This window comes from Pseudorasbora parva, chromosome 21 (genome assembly GCF_024679245.1).
Source record: "Pseudorasbora parva isolate DD20220531a chromosome 21, ASM2467924v1, whole genome shotgun sequence".
NCBI lineage: Eukaryota > Metazoa > Chordata > Actinopteri > Cypriniformes > Gobionidae > Pseudorasbora > Pseudorasbora parva.
Genome location: NC_090192.1, coordinates 8,201,284 through 8,227,667, shown reverse-complemented (window position 1 = coordinate 8,227,667; position 26,384 = coordinate 8,201,284). Strand labels below are relative to the sequence as shown.

At 35.5% G+C, this 26,384-nt stretch overlaps 1 protein-coding gene across 2 annotated transcripts in view; it reads left to right on the top strand.

Moving 5' to 3' along the window:
- The window catches only part of ipmkb (inositol polyphosphate multikinase b), a 29,998-nt gene extending 11,793 nt beyond the window's left edge, over nucleotides 1–18,205 (top strand). For both annotated transcript variants that reach the window (XM_067429242.1, XM_067429243.1), the window contains exons 5-6: nucleotides 9,270–9,351; nucleotides 17,003–18,205. In XM_067429242.1, the coding sequence (XP_067285343.1) occupies nucleotides 9,270–9,351; nucleotides 17,003–17,535 (615 nt within the window). In that variant the 3' untranslated portion in view covers nucleotides 17,536–18,205. The remainder of the gene's footprint in view (nucleotides 1–9,269; nucleotides 9,352–17,002) is intronic.
- The last annotated feature ends 8,179 nt before the right edge of the window (nucleotides 18,206–26,384 follow it).

Sequence of the window (26,384 nt, the reverse complement as noted above, 5' to 3'; positions counted from 1 at the left end):
GTTGAGGTGTCAGAATACGGACAGACTGTGTCACAGACTCGCCTAACAAGTTCAGAGGTGGTTGTTCCACTTTTTACCAGCTCTTATGAGTCATGTCTACTTACTGTATAAAACCCAAACACTGCTGTTCTCAGGTAGCCCTTGTCTTTATATTTATCTAATCGACCAATTATCTAATCAACCATTCACATGGCAGTTGCTTCAGTGCATTTAGGGGTGTGGTGCTGGTCAAGACAATCTCCTGAACTCCAAACTGTATATCAGAATGAGAAAGAAAGGTGATTTAAGCAATTTTTAGCATAGCATAGATGTTGGTGCCAGACGGCCGGTCTGAGTATTTCACAATCTGCTCAGTTACTGGGATTTTTAACACAACCATTTCTAGAGTTTACAAAGAACGAGTGTGAAAAAGGAAAAACATCCAGTATGCGACAGTCCTATGGGCAAAAATGCCTTGTTGATGCTAGAGGTCAGAGGAGAATGGGCCGACTGATTCAAGCTGATAGAAGAGCAACTTTGACTGAAATAACCACTTGTTACAGTCGAAGTATGAAGCAAAGCATTTGTGAAGCCACAACACGCACAACCTTGAGGCGGATGGGCTACAACAGTAGAATATCTCACCAGGTACCACTCATCTCCACTACAATTAGGAAAAAGAGGCTACAATTTGCATAAGCTCGCCAAAATTGGACAGTTGAAGACTGGAAAAATGTTGCCTGGTCTGTTGAGTCTCAATTTCTGTCGAGACATTCAGATGGTCAAACACAGTATTAGTATGGTGTTCCTATATTTTTTATATATATATATATATATATATATATATATATATAATATATATATATATATATATATATATATATATATATATATATATATATATATATATATATATATATATATATATATATATATATATATATATATATATATATATATATATATATATTAGGGGTGTAACGATACGCGTATTCGTATTGAACCGTTCGGTACGAGGCTTTCGGTTCGGTACGCGGTATGCATTATGTACCGAACGGTTCTTGGACTAATTAATTAGATTTGGAAAATAAAAAAGTGTGTGAAATATAATAATATGCGTTCAACAAGGTAGCCCAATAACCAAAACGACATAACAGGCAATGCCCCTGACACCGCCGAAGTGAAAGAAAAAAAAAACACCAAATATGTTTTAGGCTGCTCAGTCAGGTGCTCGCTTACTCAGTAGGCTACGCGCTGAATGCTCGTGGCAAAATGGCTATTGCGTTTAACAAACCAGAAATAGAAGATCCTCCAATAACCAACAGGTCTGGTGTTTGGGTGAACTTTGGATTCTTGGTAAGCTATGATGGTGTTGGCAAGATTGATGGATTAAAAAACAACGGTATGTCGCATTTGCTGATGGTACAGCAGCGGGAATAATTCATGTCATGTCAATCAAAGCCGACAATAAGACGATCTTGTTGTCTTTACGCCGACAACAAGACGATAAAAAGGAAAAACAGCCACAAACTATCCCACAAACTATCCCCGCAGCATTTAGACAGACATTTCCAACTTATTCAAATGGCAAAAGACATCACCGCGGCGAGTGGTCCATTTATAGCCGCGGATATGAGACCTAACGCCCGTTTCACACATAATCCGTCTGCAGTGCGTGTGCGGTGCGTATTTTTTTCCGTACCCATGTTAACGGATGACAGAATTCAAACTGCACGCGGGTGCTGTCCGTCAGTCCGTTCCAGGAGCGTTGCGTCTGCAGCAGTGCACGGATCGTTTTCGTACCGAGGCTATTTTTTGCTGCGCTGCGTTGCTGCATTAAAGTGATAGAACATTGTTCGCATTAAAATAAACATGTACTGATGCGAAAATCTAGTAATTTCACCACAGATGCATCTCATTTAAAATATACTCTTGTTTCAAAGTCAACACGCTTTTTTTTCTCAAGTAAAGCAACAAAACGACACCTTACCTGGCATTTAGGTTAAAAAAAAATGTGCCATAATGGAGAGCACTCGCACTTTCTTGGAGGTGAAAAGCAAAGTTCTTTTTGACCTGCAGGATTTCTTTTCAAAGGGTTTAAAAACGAAAGTAAAGACTAGAGTCGGCTGTTTTTGAATAGACTATTGTAAGTTTCTAATTTAAAATGTTTGTGATTTAAGGCTATAAACTATGTTTTAATGTTTTGCCACTTGTGTGAGCTAAATCTAAAGTATATAAATATGAATAAATGAATTTAATAAAATGATGTTTAAATGTAGTAGGCTACGTAACCTGACTTCTATTAAAGAGTAAACAAAGAAAATTGGAATTCTGACGAGGCATGTTCAATAAAAACTTTTGGATTTTAAATAAAAAATAATGAATAAATGCTGTGTTTGTGGTGTGCAACAGCGGATCAGTTGCGGACTGCAAACGCAGCATATGTAAAGCACTACAGGGTGTGGAGCTCCTGCAACGCACACGCAACTCAACACGCACCGCACACGCTAATGTAAAGATCTAATGTCTTATTCCTGTAACTACATAGAAGATGGGTAAAATCATACAACAACAAAAAAATCATACTTTGTTAGTTTTAATAAAATAATAATAAAAAAAGGTAATTTCTGCCAATTTTTTCTTTTTGCTGTAGGCCCTATCTAAAACATACCAAACCGTACCGAACCGAACCGTGACACCAGTGTATCGTATCGAACCGAACCGTGAATTTTGTGAACCGTTACACCCCTAATATATATATATATATATTAGTTTTTTTCTTTTTTACCCAACAAACATAATTGGATACCGATAAACACAGGGCACATGCTGCATCTTTGAAGCTCCCTATGAAATAACAAGAGAACATATTGGCAAGTTCAACAGCGTGATGAATAAATATTAACATCAAAACTGATACTTTAACCTTTTAACTTGTGTACCCATACTTTAAGCTCTTTAACCTATTGTTATGTGCACCTAGAATGGCCGTAGATTAGACGTTAAGTGCATTGCACTGACAAATGTATTATATAATAGAATTATATGGACTCCTTATATTTGGTTATTTGGTTTACTTTTGGAGTCTCCAATGATCATTTGTGTCCACTGGCGCGGCATGGAGCAGAGCGAGCATTTTCAATTCATTCATATGGAAGCTGAGCTTTATGCTCACGTGCAAGTGTAAAGCTCAACTTCAATAGGAATTAATTGAAAGTGTTTGCTCTGCTTTGCGCCAGTGGACACCGACAATTCTTTAACATGGGCATCATCAAAATAGGCACTGTTCACTCTGTGGATGCGATGTGAAACCGGCATACAAGGCATACAGGTATAAAAGTATGGTAAATATGCAGAAAGGAGAAGTGTTATGGTCATTGTTTAGCCCTGAATGTGTATTTGCTCTTCCAGATGTGCTGCCATTTCAGCTGACGATGAGCTTCTTTACGGCCAGTGCCTGAGCCTCGTGTTTTTTAGAGGTTTTAATTAATGGTCAGCAGCTTTAGAGTGGGCGGAAGGGAAGGAAAGTTCAGTGGTAAAGCCACAGCGCTGTGTGAACTGGAGTCACATATTTACTGAGCTCTGGACACAGCAGGCAATAGCAACACTGTCATCAACACTGCTGGAGGGAAGTGTTCGGATAGCTCGGATGGGACATTTGGTCTCTATAATCATGGAAAATGGGACAAACAGAGCATGCAAAGACACATAAAAGCCTAGCTTTACTGCAGTAGTGGTTGAAGCACTCATAAATCCTCTGTAAACTGGTCACTTTAATCACCTTACCCACTGAAGATATGCATCATGTTGTGTAATCTGTTAATCGACCACAAAAAAGGAATTCACACTCTGTCCAAAACTCAGGAACAGTATGTGGCAGGTGTGCAGTTTTGACTTGATGCACATTATTGCTGTTTTTATATTAGAATGATCCAGTTGTTTCGAAATCCTTGTCCTTGTGTGGGGACATTTTTTTGGTCCCCATGAGGAAAACATCTTATAAATCATACAGAAGGAGTTTTTTTTGAGTAAGTAAAAATGCAGAATATTTCCTGTGATGGGTAGGTTTAGTGGTAGTTTGTACAGTATAAAAACCATTACGCCTATGGAAAGTCCCCATAAAACATGGAAATACTACTGTGTGTGTGTGTGTGTGTGTGTGTGTGTGTGTGTGTGTAACTATTCAATTGCTGCGTATGTCATCCCTGTTGACTCAGAATAATTATAGGTTCACAAAAAAGCTTCATATTAATGCTTCATATTAATTTAAAAGCAAAGTTTAATATTACTTGTCAATTAATGTCAATCATTGTGAATATATGATATGAAATAAAAGTAATTATATTTCATGTAATATAAATATAAATTGGCAGCAAAAGATGATACATTTTGTCTGAATTATATTCACTCTAAACTGATTTAATTTGGAGTGAGAGCTGAAGGTGCAGTGGCTTTATTGCCTCAGATACATGTCTCTTTACTCATGTCACTTTACACTGATTGGTCCAGTTTGCGTTTGCGATCTTCCTATAAAGCCTTCTCCAGAGCTAATATACACACTAATGTTCTGTTAATGCTCTGCCTGAATCAGAACGAGGTCTCTGCACTAGCTGTCTTGCATAACACATCCTGTTCGTGAAGCTTGTTTGTTTAGTTGCATGTTTTCTTGGCAGCGCATGTATGTGAATAAATCTTGGATCTTAAATCTGTATTTTCAAATCTTGGTTGTCAAAGATGAAGACGGCTCCCATTTATTGTTCCATGTTGTGTAGAATGACCACAGAATGGACTAATCGGATGAAAAATAGGGGAGCGATTCTAGGGGTCAAAAGGGCCAATAAAAGTACACAAAGAGGTAAACCTTAATCCTGTTCTTTATACAAGTAGTTTTAATACTGTGGTCACCATCGTCTCAAAAAGACTTAGGGTTAGGTAATAATTTCCTCTGCAGCACTTTCTAAATCTGAAAGGACGAGATGAATTCATGCATTGAGTGAGTCATATTGTCAGGAAAGAAAATTACAATCTGTTTACCATAAAAGAGAAGCAGTTTAGGAGAATTCATAGCCAGATCATTTTCCAAGGATAAGTCATATTAACCTTAACCGAGAGAGAATGGTAAAAAAAATATGTCTGGGTTTATCAAATCCGCTACACTGAAACAGGAAATCCTCATTTAAATTAGATGTATATGTACTTGGTGTGACATTATTTAAAAATATTTTTTTTCCTCCAGACAGTAGTAAAATTTTTTACTGTATAACGATTGTTGCCGAAGATCCTTATAGTGTAATAAGCAAAATGGTTCAGATTGCTCACGGTTTCGGTCTTGTTTGGTATTTATGTTCAGGAAAAAAAGGACTAGTGTCAAATAAAAATAAAGAAAATAAGAACTAATCATTTAAATAAAAGCAGCATCACAAATACAATCGAGCATAGATGATAATAAAAAAAACAATGCTTTTAAGGTTTTCAGGTCGTTTAACATTAGTTTTCAGGTACAGAAATTGATAAAATGTAAAATAGAATTCCATGTTTGACTGTATAGATTAAAGTTTAATACTTATTAAACTTACAAAAGCTGTTCAGTCAAGAGCAGTGAGTGATGTTTTTATCTTTTATTTGACATTAAACAGACAGCAGTAAAGGTTACTGCTCCTTTAAGACCTAATGCAGGGATATATGCGAGATATCTTTCTCGACTGTATAAAGTTCACTTAAGGAATACAGACTATGTGTGCTTGGATACTCATCAAGATGGACATGATGACATACTTTAGTGTGAGTTTGTCCGTTCAAGCACAAGACTTGAAAGAGAACTCAATATTTGAGAGCACAAGTTCTCACAAGGAGTTAAGTAAAAAAAATATACACTAGCGGAATTGTCTGTTGTATGCGTTATTTTGAAGTTACAAACCATATTATAGATGCGTCATCAGATTTGAGATGAACCGGGCGGGGTGCAAGTGCATGCCAAACCGTGGGGGGAAAATGTTGTGTTTTTTATATATATATATATATATTTATATATATATATATATATATATATATATATATATATATATATATATATATATATATATATATATATATATATATATACATATATATATATATATATATATATATATATATATATATATATATATATAATAATACAGAATCGAGTTCTTTGAGAATCTTTGAGAACAAACTGAGAATGAGAGTCGCGTAACAGCGCTTCAGATCCATGTTATGTTTGGCAGTGGCAGATCTTATTGTCATAGCAGTCAATAAATTTGATGCGATGTCTGGGATAAATGTCAATCAAAGAACAAAAGTAACAGAGAAAATTGTTTTTTTATTAAGGATTAATCTATATCATATATATAATAAATAATAATTTATTATTGATGCAGTGCAGACTGTTTGATAACTTTTTATTCAGTGTCTGTATATTTCTTACCTGTATGAATGCCACATGTAAATAGGACATGTATAATGGGTTCACTTAAATTAAGTCATTTTTAAGCCTAATAAATGTTGAAATGTATATAGCTTTCAATTATACTGTAATGTTGAATGTCTAATCATTAATAAAAAAAAAGAGACATCAGTATCAGTGATAATGGCAAAATAAAAAATATACTGTCTTTGTCGTTTCTACATTAATTTGGAGAATAACTGAAATTATTACAATATAAAAAATATTAAAAACTGATGTTTGATGTTTTAAAACTAGAATTTATATAAGTGTGTTTGTGTGTGTGTGTGTGTATGTATGTGTGTCTATGTATGTGTGTGTATGTATGTATGTATGTATGTATGTATGTATATGTATGTGTATATGTATGTATATATATGTATTTGGCTTAAAAATGTCGTAGGCAAATTGGTTGAATAAGTGAAAGTTAATTTCAAACTATATATATATATAATATGCATTTCCATTTAAAATAAAGGCTGTTCTTTTGAACTTTGTTCATCAAAGAATCATGATAAAATGTAAGTGTTTACACAAATTGAAAGAAATTACAGTTTTTCTGTAATTATGATTAAATAAATGCAGCCTTAATGAGTCTGAGAGACATTGAAAAATCTTATAATAATTTCAATCTTTTGACCAGTAGTGTGTATCTTTAAAATGCTTTACAATATAGATTGGTGTTAGCAAACATCATTAGCTTATTATGAAATGATAATATAGGTCTGTGTGTATGTGTCTGTTTGTCTGTGTGTGTGTGAGAGAGAGGGGGTTATATTTGGTTATCTGTGCCATCAGACAGGATGAGCTTATCACACTGTGGCCTCTCCCAGCATCCTCAGGGTCTTTCGCTTCTCTCTTGAGAAACATGGGTGGAGACCTCGAAACTCTTTATCATCAGTTATGATGGATGAGGTTTACTCACCACCCCTTCACTTATGCAAACGTGTCTATTTTAATTATTTTAGAGGAAATGTAGTCTGAGAAAAGAATTAATATGCACTGCCTTTCTTGATTTGGCCATGGCTTTAAACATGCAGTGTGAAATGTTCATATGCATGCAAAAGCAAGGTAAGCATCATTGCCTTGTCACCAAATAAATAGTCTTTACAATAAATGCCTGTGGTATACAATTAATTAGTTATTTCTTGTTATAATATAATAAATGTCAGAGTAGATTTTCTACAGTTTTGTATCAAAGCAAATTTATCTAGATGTAAATCTGCATTTACACCAAAATTAGCCAGAACAATTTGTCCCAGGAACCCATTTGTCCCAGAATTCACTGAAACTAATCAGCCAATCAAGTGTCAGCAATTTAATGCATTTAGCCATGGGGACATGGTGAAGACGATCTGCTGAAGTTCAAACTGAGCATCAGTAGAATGGGGAAGAAAGGTGATTCGGGTGACTTTGAATTTGGCATTAGTTGTTGGTGCCAGATGGGCTGGTCTGAGTATTTCAGAAACTTCTGATCTCATTTGATTCTCATGCATAACCATCTCTATGGTTTACAGAGAATGGCCTGAAAAAGAGAAAATATCCAGTGAGTGGCAGTTTTGTGGGTGAAAATGCCTTGTTGATGCCAGAGGTTAGAGGAAAATGGCCAGACTGGTTCAGCTTCAGCGGATAGAAAGGCAACAGTAACTGGAATAACCACTCGTTACAAACAAGGTCTGCAGAAGAGTATATCTGAATGTAAAACTCGTCCAGCCCTGAAGCAGATGAATTACAGCAGCAGAAGCCATACCAGTGCCACTCCTTTCAGCTAAGAACAGGAAACTGAGGCTACAATTCACAAGGGCTCACCAAAATCGGACAATAGAGGATTGGAAAAAAACGTTGCCTCAATTTCTGCTGTAACATTCAGACTGTAGGGTCAGAATTTGACGTAAACAACCATGCTGTCTTGTATCAGTGGTTCAAGCTGGTGCAGGTACTGTAATGGTGTGGAATATTTTCTTGGCACACTTTGTGCCCCTTAGTACCAATTGATGCTGACCATTTCCATCTGCATTACCATGTCATACCCATCTTCTAATGGCTACTTCCAGCAGGATAACGCACCACGTCTCACAACTCTCAAACTGGATTCTTGAACATGGCAATGAGTTCACTGTGTTTGTTCTTATTTATTTGAAATGTGCATTGATTGAACTTGACATGACAGTCATATTTAAATTACTTAAAAAATTTGTGCATTCTGAAATATAATTTGTTGTCTTTGTTTTACCCCTTTCATTTCCCCTGGCTTAAAGGGCAGCTTAAGAAAAATCAATCCAATAGTTTAAGGAAAAATATTGGTTGACCTTTACTATGTTTACATTTTTAAACGTGTGTGTGTGTGGGGGGGGGGGGGGGTGGTTTGTCTAAAATTATGCATAGAAAGGGTACTGATGTCCAGTTTCTTGGTGAAATATTGATGTGGAGCAGACGGTATGTAAATTTTCAGTCTCAATCCGTCCCAGGGGTTCAGCTCTCTGCCAGCCCGTATGGAAAAACAGATGGATGAAAAGAGCCGATCTACATAACCACAAGCAAACAGAACCATTACTCATAATTGTGCTGTTGATTTGGATGATATAGAAAGCAACTTAATGCCCCTCTCAAAATAACCCCAAATTACACAGTACGATATAACATTGGCTCCATCATCACCCTTCCAGAAGTTCAACTTCTGATTTAATTTCCTCACTGGAGCTTATTCAATCAGTACGTCAGTGTGAGTCAGTAGGAGTCAATGTAATGTCCTCACATGTCCTCTAGAGGGAGAGCAAGACCTATGAAGGGACTATTCATATTTACCTCCAGTCTCTTTGTCTTTTAGGTGTATAAAGTTGCTTCAGACAGCTTTGACACCTATGACCAGCATTATGGAAGAGGTCTCGTGAAGGACACGATCAAGGAAGGTAAGATCAACCTCAGGGTCAAAGCATCATGTTTATGCCATAGCAATATCACATACGTTTCTGTTGAAGCATGATGAAAAGTTTAATTTACTCTTAAAGACACCACCTTGAAAAGCCTTGACAAGCGGAGTGCAATTTGTTTTTCAAATGGCGCATAACCAGACATTTACCTTGTGCTTTAGCAATCGTTGCCAAATGGATGATAAAAATGTGTAATGCAAGAAGTAGTCCTGTGGCTCAAATAGTGCAGCATGATTCCCAGGGAATGCTTGAACATATTCAAAATGTGTACCTTGAATGCAATGGAAGTCGCTTTGGATAAAAGCAGGAATGCATTAATGTATAATGCAATGTAAATGTAAAGTACATTACGAAATCTAGTTAAATAATCAAGCTTGCCATGCTGTTTGCAACTACATGAGTACAAGGCTAAATATTATGTTCACATTTTTACCAGTATAACTATGTTTTGTAATGAACACTAGCAGTGATCCACCAAAATAAACTTTACCCAAACACTGAAACTAAAGTTTTCATTTAGCTGAAACTGAAAATAAACCTTATTCAATATTTTATCGATCAAATTGATTTAATAATCAACACTCGCATACTGTTTTTATGTCAACTTTTTAATGTTGATTCATTTTTAAATGTGGCTGTAATAACTTGTTTACATGACAAATTTATTGTCCTACTTTATATTACTTGATACAATGCATTTATTGTGTACATGAACGTTTTTACCTTGTACTTGTATTTAAAAAAATATCTCCATGTATTACAACTTGACCTTTCCTTTAACCTTCAACCCACCATTGAACCTAACCATACCATGAAACCTGTTACCCGTATCCCAGCAAAAGTGTTTTGCAATGCAACATGAACACAATGAGTACATTCGACCTAACTTTCTCTGACACAAGTACATAGTAGTTAAAGACACCTAATATAAAGTGGGACTAAGTTATTCAAACATACATAAAATAATAAAGACAACATCTTTAGGAAGAATATAATGAGTATGTAATAAAGTGCATATATTCAGAAAAATGCTCCTGTATCCTTTTAATAGAAAAGCTCTGAGAGATTTAAACATACAGTGACTGGGAGGGGACATGTTCGGTTCACTAAGTTGTGTCGTGGCCATGACATATTAACCAGTGGTAATGTGATATCTCATGGCCACGAGATATTCATTTGTGAGGATGTGATTAGAAGTCATGGCCACAAGATTTTTTTGTCGATGTAACGACATCGTTAAATCGTGGCCACACGATGTAAATCCTGGCTTCAAGATCATATGTCGAGGAAATTATATTTTTCTTGTGGCCACTACTTCATATTCTGAGGGGACGACATTTATTTCTCATGGCCACAAGTTAATTGCGTAAACAACCTGTGTGACCATAGCAACATAGAATTTCCAGAAATTAATAGGCCTAAAATAAAATTTATTTTGAATTAAGAAAGAACATGGAATTAAGAAATGATTTGTAGCCTATATTAACATAAATTGTATTTTGCGCAATGGTGCCTATAGAAAGCAAGCATTCAAATTAAGTTTATTATCAATAAATGATCAAATAATATGTAAGAACATAAAATATTGAACTACAAGAAAACATTTATTATTAACATTATCTATCTACTGTGTGTGTGTGTATGTGTAGTATTTTTTTTAAATATATATATATATATATATATATATATATATATATATATATATATATATATATATATATATATATATATATATATATATATATATATATATATATATATATATATATATATATTGTAACGATACGCGTATTCGTATTGAACCGTTCGGTACGAGGCTTTCGGTTCGGTACGCGGTACGCATTATGTACCGAACGGTTCTTGGACTAATTAATTAGATTTGGAAAATAAAAAAGTGTGTGAATCGCGGATATGAGACCATACGCCTGTTTCACACCTACTCCGTCTGCAGTGCGTGTGCGGTGCGTATTTTTTTCCGTACCCATGTTAACGGATTACAGCTTTCACACTGCACGCGGATGCGGTCCGTCAGTCCGTTCCAGGAGCGTTGCGTCTGCAGCAGTGCACGGATCGTTTTCGTACCGAGTCTATTTTTTGCTGCGCTGCGTTGCTGCATTAAAGTGGTAGAACATTGTTCGCATTAAAATAAACATGTACTGACGCGAAAATCTAGTAATTTCACCACAGATGCATCTCATTTAAAATATACTCTTGTTTCAAAGTCAACACGCTTTTTTTTCTCAAGTAAAGCAACAAAACGACACCTTACCTGGCATTTAGGTTAAAAAAAAAAGTGCCATAATGGATAGCACTCGTACTTTCTTGGAGGTGAAAAGCAAAGTTCTTTTTGACCTGCAGGATTTCTTTTAAAAGGGTTTAAAAACGAAAGAAAAGACGAGAGTCGGCTGTTTTTGAATAGACTATTGTAAGTTTCTAATTTAAAATGTTTGTGATTTAAGGCTATAAACTATGTTTTAATGTTTTGCCACTTGTGTGAGCTAAATCTAAAGTATATAGCCTAAATATGAATAAATGAATTTAATAAAATGTTGTTTAAATGTAGTAGGCTACGTAACCTTACTTCTATTAAAGAGTAAACAGAGATATTTGGAATTCTGACGAGGCATGTTCAGTAAAAACTTTTGGATTTTAAATAAAAAATAATGAATCAATGCTGTGTTTGTGGTGTGCAACAGCGGATCAGTTGCGGACTGCAAACGCAGCATATGTAAAGCACTACAGGGTGTGGGGCTCCTGCAACGCACACGCAACACAACACGCACTGCACACGCTAATGTAAAGAGCTAATGTCTTATTCCTGTAACTAAGATGGGTAAAGTATAGCTCCATCATTGTTCAATGTAAAAAAAAAAATCATACTTTATTAGTTTTAATAAAAAAATAATAAAAAAGGTAATTTATCTGCCAATTTTTTCTTTTTGCTGTATCTAAAACATACCAAACCGTACCGAACCGAACTGTGACACCAGTGTATCGTATCGAACCGAACCGTGAATTTTGTGAACCGTTACACCTCTAATATATATATATATATATATATATATGTATATGTGTGTGTGTGTGTGTATATATGTATATATAATAAAAGACTCTGAGATGAGATGAATATATATATTGCAGCTTAATATTCTTTTTACTAGCCTATTAATAATCTACTTATTTGAACTACATTTGAATTCTGTCAAGGGCTACAAATGAAAACTGATGCTCATTTATCGTCACTACAGGCTACTGGTGTATTCTACAGAAATAGTCATGGTCAAAACTTTACTGGCATGATCAGGCATTTACAGTAATTTATGAATTATATATTTTAACACGCATAACAATAACAATAAAAAAGTAACCAATAACAAGCGTAACCTAATAATGACGAGAATTATAATTGGAAAAATATTACATAATAAAACACTGTTAGATGTGATACAGTTAAAAATGACTTTAAGGTATATTCTTTTAGCATTTATTGATAAACTTCATTCGAATGCTTGCTGTCTATACACACCATCATGCACAATACAATAGGCCTTATAATAGGCAATATGTTAATATAACAATTCTTAATTCTACGCTTTTTCTTAATTAAAAATAAATATTATTGTAGTCCTATTCATTTCTGATAATTCCAGATTGCTGTGGTCGCTCGCACAAGTTGTTTATCTTTTTAACTCGTGGACGAGAAATGGATGTCGTTAAATAAAGAAAGAGTATTACTAATAACTTTGTTCCTGTTGCTAAGAATAGAATAAAAAAGAAGCAAAAAACGAACCGAAAACCTTGGTTAAAAACCGAGGTATGTATTAAACCGTGGACTAACTGTATTGTTGCATCCCTACTCGCCATACTAAATAGAATTCAAAAATTGAATTAGTATGTCCCAAATCATAGTATGTTGAAAAGAGTATTCCAAAGAGACCCAGATGGTTTACTATTTCCGGTCACAGAATTCGAAGTGCAGATCGATGCGCACTCTAACGGCTGACATTTCCCACCACCCATTGTGAGTTGGACGAGGATTCGATTAGAACTACAAACGCGGATACAAAGTTTTAAACTACAAACATGACGGATGTGCGAGTCTGATGGTTAAGTAGAGAGGTGAAATACTGATAATTGATCACTCAAACCCTTTTATTTAAACATGACAAAAAGATATTTATTCAGTGCTTTCCACATTATATTTCACCGGAACTTTTGTAATGATACGTTTGGCCTTTAAAGGGATAGTTCACTTTAAAATGAAAATTGTCATCCTTTACTCACCCTCAAGTTGTTTCAAACCTGTATGAGTTTCTTTCTTCAGCTGAACACAATGGAAGTTATTTTGAAGAATGTCAGTAACCAAACAGTTAACTGAAGCCATTGACTGCCATAGCATTTTTTTTTTTCATACTATAGAAGTCAATGGCTCCAGTTAACTGTTTGGTTACTGACATTCTTCAGATTACAGGTTTGAAACAACCTCAGGGTGAGTAAAGAATGACAACATTTTAATTTTAAAGTGAACTATCCCTTTAACTATTAAATGCGTCATTATATTTAAACTGCAAACACACGAGGAGAGTCTGCTTTAAAAAAATGATTGAAAGGGCAGTTTAAACGGTGACTGGATGCACGTAACTAAGCGACAGAGTCCATTAAAAATGACTAAGTAGTATGTCTCCTGCTACACTCTCAAAATAAGTACTTTTTCTTCAGCAAAACATTTCATACTTTTAGGACGTAGAATAAGTAGGTGAATTAGGATGCAGCAATAATGTTCCCTTGACAAAATGATCTCATAGCCACGACTTGTCACATCCCCACGTGTTAAGACGTCCCCACAAATCAATATCTATTAATATTAATGACCTCGACATATAAACTCATGGGAACATATGTTGTGACCTCAACAAGACTAACTGAACAGAACATGTCCCCTCCCAGTCACGGTATAAACTCTTGACATTTGACAACCACAAAAATGACAGCAAGTAGTGGTGGCGTGGAAAGCAGTTTGAAAAATCATCAAAAAAAATTTTTTTTGTGATAATTGTTTACTTTTTTGATGCATTTTAGTATCATCTTATTGACCTTGTCGTAATTTTTTCCATCTGATTTCGGTAACAAAATTAACCCTTTGTTATCCATTTAATAGGACATGTAAACAGTTGATTGAACATGTGAAGAACTTACCAGTTTCTGTATTTAATCCAATGATCTACAAATAGCATAATGGCGCACAGAATGCGCTGTTGTTATTGTTGAATATAGTGTTATAAATGACTGTCTTGCCAATCTAAATTTCTCCTTCCACTCATCGTCTGTGAAGTGGTGCACGACAACATTGTCCCACCAGTGCTTGCTTTGGACTCGCATCTGCAGATGCCTTGTTTTGAGTGCGGGAAGGGCGTTTTTACTGCTTGACTTATATAAGCTTCGTTGCACAAAGCTTCACATGCTCGCCGTCTCCTAATTGACCATATGCACGGAACATTCCTAAGAACTTCTGCAACAATATAAGCCAGCTGAGACACTTCCGGTGAAATGTCAGTTGTTGGAGTGTCAGAATTTTCAACGAGGTAGGTTTAACAACATCAAGAATGTAATGCTTAGTTTAATCACAATACAGTCACTTAAGTAGTCCGACCTAGCATTAATTTAGTTATTCAAACATAAAACAACATAAAAAAGATGCATCTCTGTGTTCCTCATCAGCTAAATTTAATTCGACCATCAGTTTTCATATTTTTGTGTGGGAAAAAAAGGTGCCACCACACTAAAGCAAAGATTTATTTTGCACTTTAGTTAGATGAATTGAACAAAGCTGGAGTTTTTATAACTGTGCCGAAATCAGAGAGCTTGCACTGCACTGACTGACAACTTCTGTGATTTATGAAGGGAGAGCACGGTGCTGCTTTCAGTTTAATCCTTTCGCAAGAAAAGTTAGTTTTCATGAAACTTTTCTCAGAACTTGATACTTCACTTTGACATTTATTTTTAAATAAAGTGATTTTTTTTTTAAAGTTTTGTTTCATATATATTTATTCAAAAGCAAAACTGAGTGATAACATATTACAGAAAAAATGGCTAATATGGGCCAATAAATGCTCCTCTCCCACCATCTACTAGCCTGACGTCGTCACGCTCAGTCTGATACTGCTCCATTGGGCTGTGATTATGGGGCGTGTTTCAACCGAACCAGGAAAGACCTCAATTGGATAGACCTACAGCCAATCAGAGCAACGGAGTAAGACATATGTTGAGCGATGCATAGTTGTCAACAGAACTCAACTGCACGCACGCTGGAAGAAGATGAGTGTAAACGATCTTTGCCGGAGTTGTAAAAAGAATTTAAGGATACACAGAGTACTTAAAATCATTTTTGAGAGGGATGGTAAAGGTGAATGCATATACGAACAAGTTCTCCGTTTAGGATTAGAACTCGACAAGACCCAAGCGCTCTTTGGTGACATGGATGATTCCGTCACGGTTTATCATATGTCCATCATCATTGTATAAAGCCTGCCCTGAAACAGCTCTGGTTTGAGCATAGTTGGTCCACAACGTATCAAGTCCAGACCAAAATTTACCGACCTTAAATTTTGTGGGTGGGGCTAAGTTTGGCTGGCATCCAGTCTTGCAGTCTATTAATGTCATTAAAATAGACATAATTTTTTTTTTTTTTTTTTTTTTTTTTTATGTGATTACCAATTTACATTATTTGTTCATCCTTCTGAGACCGTTCCCATTTGTTCAGGACGTATAGGAAATCCAACATTTAATAGAAAACACTTATTTAGAAATAAAAAAGACAATAATGACTATCATTCAGTGCATCGAAAGCTCTTGGATTTCTGCACAGTTATAAAAACTGCAGTTTTCTTCAGTTAATCTAACAAGAACTTAAAGGAAAGTGTGAACTGATGGTCGAATTTAATTTAGCTGATGAGGAACACTGAGGGATGAGTGTTTGTTGTTATACGTTTGAATGAACTAAATGAGCCTGACTATTAAAGTATAGTTTTTTTATTATTATTATTATTATTATGAACCATTACAGCATTGGTGTTGTTAAAGCTACCTCGGGACATTTAATGATACTGACATTTTTCAGCTGGCTTATATCACTTTGGAAGTTCTTAAGAATGTTCTGTGCATATGGTCCATTGGGAATAGATAAATATTAAGTCTGCTTTTTGAAACAAAGAAAAGTTAGCATGCGACAACAGCAGGGAACCTCTGTATATTTTGGCAGTGGGCACAAGTCAAAAGATGACATTTTTGGAGTGATTTGGAGCTTGTGACAAACACACATCAACCCAGTCACTTTATTTAGCATCATGTTAACTATTTTCAGATACATCAGTTGGAATAACTTGATTCCAATTCAAACAAAAAATGTTTTGCAAGCTGTTTTTATTAACATCTTTCCATGATTGAAACAATATGGTACATTTGAGTGAGTATAATGATAATAATTTTAATTCTTACGTCGTGAGGCTTTATGAATGAGCAGTGGAGTTTTGTCTTGAATTGCCTGCAGATGAGACATCTTCTGTGACTGTTTTCTTACTGACTGGTTGTTTTGAGTAATTCCGTTACAAACAAGATTCTCTCCACGCTGCAGGTTTATCCAAGTTCTTCTACAACGGTGATATTCTCCGCAAAGACGCCATCACTGCCAGCATCCTCAAAGTCCAGAAGATCCTTCAGTGGTTTGAGGGCCAGAGTCGGTTCCACTTTTATGCAAGCTCTCTGCTCTTTGTGTACGAGGGCGTCTGTGCGCCCAGCCTTGGTTCTCAGACCCTGCGAGAGAGCCCAATCACACCCGAAGCCTGCGAGCAGAACAACAACATTGATCAGAGCCTCTCCACCATGTACTCCCTGCACAAGAAAGGCTGCGTCCGGAGCCACTACCAAGCCAAACAGGACAACGCCATGTGGAGCTCTTCACAGCAGCCCAACGGCAACCGCAGCCTGGCAAGACTGGAAGATGACAGGAAGGAGGCCGAGAGCGAAGCGGGACAGGAAACGGTCAGTGACGTGGAGGTAAAGATGATCGACTTTGCACATGTCTTCCCTAGCGACGTTCCCGACCAGGGTTACATCTACGGACTGAAGAATCTACTTAAGGTCCTACATCAGATTCTGGAGGAGTGATGGAGTGGTTGTTGTTGCTGAAGGTATGAATTTTGTAGCCACTTTCATGTCCGTCAACTCGCCTCTGTCTAATCTGCACTACCTACACCATCAGTGGAGTAACATGTTTGTAATCCTTCGTCTAATGTGTGTGCTTTAGTCTTTTAAAAGCTTTGTACAGTTTGTACAAACGTATCTTACTCTTACTCAGGTAAATGAATCTATAATGCTTGTATATTTATCCCGACAAAAGAAATTCCAAGTGTTGAAACACTCATCATATTATGCCTCAGATATTACATTAGTTCCTGTTTCCAGAGCCATTTCTTTCTTTTTATCCTTTTATTTTTGAAATCAATGTAATTGAAAATAGAAATTTGATGAGTGAAATATTTTCACTCAGAGGGAAATATGAGGGAAATATTTGACGTTTCTTTTGCATATGCTGCCAATATGTCCCTGCCTGTTTCAGACCTGTTGAATCGTGAATTTTATCTAATTTTTTTAACGTGATTTGAAAAGAATTAAACCTTTAAGTGTATGCATGTTCTGTGATTACTGATGCAATATGACTGAAACAACAATAACCGTAATGAAGATCATTTATTTTTTCATTGTATGCCCACGTGGTTTGTCTACGTCGAATGCCAAAGTTTCCACCAATGAAGTGAACTTGAATTGTGTTTAATAATTCAGTCTTTTCTCTGATTTCAAACCGATTTACTTGCGGGTATTTCATTAGGAGGTCTGTACACATTTATTTGGTGACTGCATAGGACGTGATAGGAACTCGCCTTGGGTTAGGAGATAGGAAGTTAGTCATAAAAAAGCCATTTCATCTGAGAGGAAAAAAACAAGAATACCCTCAAAATTGTTTGTTTTTAACGTTTCACTACTTTTCTTTTGTTGTTTGATCTCATTATTTTTTATTTTAACATTTTTATGATATAAGTTGTATTGAAGCTTGAAGTTTTATTCCACTACTTAATAAAAAAATAACGGTAATTGCAACTTTTTCTCTAACAATTCTAGCTTTTTTTTTTTCACAATTGCGTTTACATCTCCCAAATCTAACTTTTTTTTCTCCAAATTGGAGACACCCCTCGCTGCAGCCTGTAGCACGATGACGTTGCTGGATCAGATCCAATACGTACTGGATGGTGGATCGTTATGGCAACGTCATTCATTCCGATCTCTGGGTTAATTTATAATGCGTATGCGCTAGTCTTGACATGTATGATCATTATTGTATATAGATGATGTTCTAAACTGGGTATTTGTCGTACTGATAAATAGTATTAAGTAATTATTGATGAATAAATCATCTTTTCATAAATGTGATGCCTAAATTACATAGTTTCGCTGTACATGCATGCAAAACAGTTACAATTTTATATTCTGATTATACTTGCTGTTGAGTGGAAGGAAAAATGAGTCAAGTAATTGTCTCTGTAATTTTAATCCTCAAGGTACAATGCAACACGATCTGTAAAGAGCTTAAAATACCAGTAGCCTACACATTCAAGGGAAAATGCAAAACGTGTGTCCTGATGAGCATGTTATTAATCATTATTTTTGCGCGAGCGGTTTGAGTATTTATCTATCCAGCAAAACTCTCCTGTGCATTCAATGATGTCCCCAAAACTCTACTGCGCATGCGTGTATGACGTCATCCAATTGTGAATGAAACCCCCGCGCATGCGCGTCCAGTACGCGTTGGATCTGATCCAGTACGTCATCGTGCTTCAGGCTGCAGCGAGGACTTCTTGCCAAATTGCGAAAACGCGCAATTGCGAGTGTCAGAATTGCGAGTTTATATTTTGCAATACGGACTTTTTCTTGCAATTGCGATTTTATATTCTGAGATAGTCGCAATTCTCTTTTTTTTGTTCCATGGTGGCAACAAGCTTTCATAGATTTGTCAGTAACCATTTAAATGTTTTTTTTTTATACCGTTTGCTAATTAGCAGCATAGACTAAAAAAAGAATAAAATAAACCAATGCTTATTTAGGGTTCCCACAGTTATTAAAAAACTTGCAAATATTAGAGAATTTAGAAACTGTATTTACAGGCATAAAAAAGGGTTTTTATGCTTAAAGTATAATTGGCTTAGTGTAGCTAAATTACTGACTGAGATACTAAGTTGGAACTGAAATAAAAAAAAGACACTTTGAGACCTGTTGAGCTGTAATCGTAAACCGCTGACTGGTCATTGTGCTCACGCGCTCATCGAATGTGCCTGTGATTGGCTACAATGATCAACGCATGGCTGCGTTTGAAAGCATATAGAAGTGTTGCAGGACATGAGCAGGCGTCGACCACCAGACCGGTAGGCTGATAGGCGCCTGTATTCAAACGCTCCGTGTGTATCTGTGAAAAGCATAATTGATGTATATTTACTACCTTATTTGTAAAGCGCTGATCGTTGTAGCCATTCACAGACTTATTTGATGAGTGTGTGAGCACAATTCTGCTCAACAGCGGTCAAAGCGTCACATTTGAAACATTTCATTACCGCTTTGGTAGCGCAGTTGGTACTTTCGACAACACTAAATTGGCTAGAAATGTACTTATTTGGAGTATTCGACCTTGACTGAAAAAAACATCATGGAAATGTGTTGGTCAGTGTTGTGGGGACCCTATCGGTTGCATGTTTTAATACCTTATGCTTGCATGTATAACAATCATTCATTTACATCTCAAAATGTTTAGCTCAAGATATCTGGAAATGGTTCTTTAAGTTCACATAGATCTTTTGTTTTTTTGTTATTTGTGTTATTTGTTTAATATGTTTTATTAGCTCTGTGTTGATGGATGTTGAAAGACCACAGCTCCAATAACATAGCGCAACAAGTGTACGAAAAACAATTCAACATTCTTGTTCACATGCACCTTTAAAATGGCACAACATAGGAAACTTTTACTTTCCATTTGTACACATAAAGACAAAGGGCCAGATTTACTAACAGCTTGGGCCAGTGCAAACCTTCGTTTGGCTTTAAAAACTACAGTCAGTATTTACTAAAGATGCGCAGTGAAACATTAGCACTGGAAAGGCGTGGATATTTGTGCGGCTGACCTTATTGCATATGCATTTGTAGGAGTTTCCCTTTTAGGGGCAACATTTATGGGAGGAGAGTATTTAAATGAATCATGCAAGGTGATTTACTAAGATTTGTGCTCAACAATTTGCAGTGTAAAACCTTACAGTAAGTGTTTGTGCTGCCTTACAATTTTAAGTTCTCAAATATCCAAGTCACTTAGTACAACTTCACTTTTCAAGATGACTAAACTTATAATTAAAGGGAGGTTCACTTTAACCTTTACTCACTCTCAGGTTGTTTCAAACCTGTATGAGTTTCTTTCTTCAGCTGAACACAAGGGAAGATTTTTTGAACAATGTCAGTAACCAATCAGTTGAACCAATTGACTTCCATAGTATGAAAAAAAAAATACTATAGAAGTCAATGGCTCCAGTTAACTGTTTGGTTACTGACATTCTTCAAAATATCTTACCTTGTGTTCAGCTGAAGAAAGAAACTCATACAGGTTTGAAACAACTTGAGGGTGAGTAAAGGATGACAGAATTTTCATTTTAAAGTGAACTATCCCTTTAAGGCAGCACCGAACACTTACTTCAAAGGGTTAGTTCACCCCAAACATTTCCTTCGTTCATCTTTGGAACACAAATGTAATCTGAGAGCTCTCTATCCTTGCATAGACAGCAATTTAATGAACACTTACAAGGCCCAGAAAGGTAGTAAAGACATTAAAATCACCCATGTGACTCCAGTGGTTCAACCTTGATTTTATGAAGCGTTGAGAATACTTTTTTTTGTGCACCACTTCCTGCGTCAGCATCACACACATGCATCGATTTACATGGACTATTTTAACAATGTGTTTCTGGACCTTGAAGGTTTGAATTAAATTGCTGTCTATGGAGGGGTCAGAGAGCTCTCAAATTTAATCAAAAATATCTGACAGGTTTGGAACGACATGAGGTTGAGTAAATAATGACAGAATTTTTGGGTGAACTAACCTTTTTAGTTTAACCAGTACACTTTTCTTTTTTCTTTCACAGTGTACTACTATTTGCACCATTTTTTTTGCGCCCCCAAAAGCACGTCTTAAACCAGGCGCTAAGTTGCGCTTCTCTTGGTATATTGCGGTGGCCATTATGGAAATGATCCGGCTGCGTCTGTTTATTTTTATTTGCGTGCTATCAGTAGATAGACTTTCCACGTTCCACTTTCTTTCTTTTTTTTTATTTTCTTTTTGTGCTACGTGCTTTCTCTCACGCTAAATTGCCCTGTTTAGTAAATCTAGCCCAAAAAATGCATGAATAGCATAGCCCCGAATTCTTTGGGCAAAGCTGAAAATTACCTTTTGTGCCTATAAAAAAATAATACTATTTGCAGCTCCTGGTGTGTAATAAGAAAGTCTTTAAAGGTGCAGTAAAATATTTCTGAGAAACGATGCTAATATTTGAAGTAACCAAAAACATATACGCCCCTATCCAAAAAAATCAATCTTGATAGCTCCAACCCCAAATTCATAAAAAGGCTATGCAGCACAGGCACCCCACACCAAGAGTGTACACGCCCCCTTACTGCTGATTGGCTGCAAGTGTGTTTTGGTGCTCCGTCCAATCCACTTTCAAAAGTGTTTCTCAGAAATCTCTTCCTGCACTTTTAAATGTTTTCAGTAGACCTCACAAAAATTCAAGAGCTACAAGTGGTCTAAACAAGTTTGTTCACAAATAAATGAACTGATGTCATGTTTACATTCTACCTTTATGGTTATCTGGACAAAGATACATTGTTATATAGTCGTACATTCATAGCTCAATAATTAATGTCCATTAATCATTTTATCTTATGCACTGAAGGTGAAAATACTATGTGTATATTTGCGCTTTTGCTTATTACTAAAGTTTATTTGTCATTTTTGATTTCTTTTTCTGATTGTTTGTTTAATAATAGTATATAGCACCTGATTGGTAACTACTGTATGGTGGTGCTTAAAGCACTTTAGTGAGCCTTTGGTGAGACTGGATATTTCCCTGTGGAATGGATTGATCAATCTTATCTAAGGGCATAAAACTGTTGAATCTCAACAAACGGACAAATAAAGTCTGAACACTCACATAAACGTTTGTACACTGGCTAGATCTCTTTTTTTTCTCGGTAGAACGGCAGGAATCCTTCCATGGCATTCATTTTCTCATGCAGTCCAGTCTGTCAGTGGAAGATGAATATGATATCTGTTTGGTGTCTTTGCGCTTGCTGTTTAATATGCTGAAATATACGGGCCTGGTTCAGTATTGTCACAATGTACGTCCATTTTTGAAAACCTGTCTTAAGCTTTTTATCAAGCTTAACTTGGGGATTAATACGGAAGGACAGAATTCAGCAAATAAAAAACTACAACTCAAATGTCATTACATTAAGATGGTTTCCAAATGAATAATGTATTCTAAATGTCAGCCATGGTTTCCTGTGTAGAATCATAGCTCTGCCCTGAAATGAACTGTTTTTATAGTGATTTTGCATTAAATAAAGTTGTTGTAATGGGTAATCTTCATGGAAAAGAGAACTAATCAAAATGGATCAATGAACTGTTTAGTGTGTAGTTTTTGGGGATATATAATGTCTATCCAGCCCTGATCTAATCGTTCTCTTAACAAATTACCACTTTGGAATATTGAAATATGAACTTAATATTTACTTGGATGATATTGGGTGTATATTTGGCAAATTTTCATTAATAAAATCTACATTTAATACCAGGTTTTGTTGATTGTGCTCATTTTATGGGATGTTTTACACATTCAAACGAAGTCACGCATGGTCTGTTTTTTTAGACAGTGCATTTTACAGATTCTCAACCTCTCAATAAAACTCACAATCTGGAAGATAACCACTACAGCATAGAATTTAATTTAAAATAACGGCATTTACTAAGGCAAAAGAAACCTTTCTTAGGCTATTGTAATGTCTTGGTCATTATTTTTGAAGGTGGGCGTCGTGATCAGTAATTGGCTCATGGAATGCACAGGGTGGCTAAAAGTAGAAAGCTGCAGAATTCATGCAATATCTACCGTATATTGTAAACGTCAAATTGATCGCTTGCAGCAGTCTGGGTGTAAGATGATCCGATGAATGCGCGCACACACTCACAGATTCATCATTGGTGTATTTTAATGTAACGTGTATGACAGACCAGCGCTGAATTGCTTGTATCTCCTCATCTTCACCTGGACCGATGGACCTGAGAGTCATTGAAATATTCATGAGTGACTGGTGTGAAGTTGAATATGTTATGGCACTGTGATCGAGATGTCTTTTGACACGTCATGTCAAATTACATGTTTGCTCTGAGCTAGCTTACTGTACTCTCAAACAAATATATTCTGAGGCACACCATCTTTCCCTGTCTCAACAGTTTTAGGATGTGTCTATTTATAAATAACAGACTTCATTAAAACAGAAAAAAATGTAATGAAGACTTACATGTAGAAAATATTACTTGAAATGAAAAATATAATGTATTAGGGGGCAAAACATTTCCCATCTTCATTTAGCTTAACTTAAAGGGATAGTTCCCCCATAAATGAAAAGTATCCCATTATTTACTCACCTTGACGCCAGACGTATACATTCTGAGTTATATTAATAAATATCCTGGCTAATCCAAGCAATATAATGGCAGTGAATGGCCCCCCAAAATGTGAAACCAAAAAAAAGTGCATCCATCCATTATAAAAGTAATACATGCAGCTGTAGGGGGGTTTCAAATGCCTTTTGAGGCGAAACAATAGGTTTGTGTAGAAAAAATATCCATAATTTAAAACTTTTTAAAGTAAAATATCTAGCTTCAAGCCGCCTTCTGCATTTAACTTACGAAGAAAATGTAACGCCTCTCGCAGTTCAAAATGCTTACACTACGTCAAACGTCATCGCCGTGCCAGTTACTACTTAAGTTGAATACAGAAGGCGGTCTGCCAGAAGCTAAATATTTTACTTTTTTAAGCTGTTAACTATGGAACATTTTCTTACAAAAACCCATTGTTTTATAATGGATGGATGCACCTTTTTGCCATTCACTGCCATCCTAATAACTTTCCAACCCTCGTGCAGCAACATCTCATCTCTAATTATGTGTTTACCGGTTCAAGGGCGGGAAAACCTGGCTGTCAAATGAGATCATAGCAAACCACAATCATCCAGTCCCAGTTCCCAGTGAACAAAATCAAGTCCCACCCATTTTACTACACGTCACATCTGGGGAGAAAAATCGCATCTTCCGTTTCATGCCAACTTTAAACCAGTCAATTTTGCTAATATTGTTCAGAGGCAGACAGCTATATTAGATATGATACACTTCAGAAGGCCTTTATTAACCCAGAGCCGTGTGGAGCAGTTATATGATGGATATATGCACTTTTATGGACTTCAAAAATGACTCAACACTGAAAATGCGAATTAATATACCACTATGAATGCACATGGACTAAATTAATCAAATTATTGAGTGGTGGTTAAAAAGTTTTTTTTTTTTTTAAGTAATTCTCTAATTAATTGCATTGAATACATTTTTTGTGATTGCAAATCATACTTTAATTTGAATGTATGATTATTATTTTTTTTTGTATATATACAGTGGGTACGGGAAGTATTCAGACCCCGTTATATTTTTCACGGTGTTATACTGCAGCCATTTGCTAAAATCATTCAAGTTATTTGTTTTCTCATTAATGTACACACATCACCCCATATTGACAGAAAAACAAAATTCCTTTGTTAAATTATATATATATATATATATATATATATATATATATATATATATATATATATATATATATATATATATATATATATATACACACACACACACACACACACACACACACACACACACACACACACACACACACACACACACACACACACACACACACACACACAGTACAGGCCAAAAGTTTGGACACATTACTATTTGTAATGTTTTTGAAAGAAGTTTCTTCTGCTCATCAAGCCTGCATTTATTTGATCAAAAATACAGACATTTTGTTTAATATTGTAATATTACAATTTAAATTATTTGGTTTTCAATTTATTATTCTTTAAATTATCATTTTATTTCTGTGATGCAAAGCTGAATTTTCAGGATCGTTACTCTAGTCTTCAGTGTCACGTGATCCTTCAGAAATCATTCTAATATTCTGATTTTTTAGTGTTGATGAATAAAAGGTTCAAAAGAACTGCATTTATTCAAAATAAAAACATTTTCAAATGATATAAATCTCCTTTACTATCAATTTACAACATCCTTGCTGAATAAAATTATTGATTTATTTCACACAAAAAAGACTGACCCCAAATTATTGCCCAGTAGCTAGTGTATTGTTACAAAATATTTCTTTTTTAAAAACAGTTGCTGCTTTTTTATTATTTTAAGTTTTATAAAAATAATTTAAAAAAAGGTTTCACAGGTTATGAAAAAATATTAAGCAGCAGAACTGTTTCCAACTTTCAAAATGAATTATATTAGAATGATTTCTGAAGGATCATGTGACACTGAAGACTGGAGGAATGATCCTGAAAATTCAGCTTTGATCACAGAAATAAATGATCGTTTAAAGTATAATAAAATGGAAACCAATTATTTTAAATTGTAATAATATATCACAATATAAGTGTTTTCTGTATTTCTGTATCTGCATCCTGAAAATGTTTAATAAGTAATCATTTTTTAATAGCTCGTGGATAACAAGCGAACACTATTACATACAATCATATACAGACAGGAGTCAACAAGATCCATGCATTTGGAATGTTTTGATTTTTTTTCTTCTTTTTTT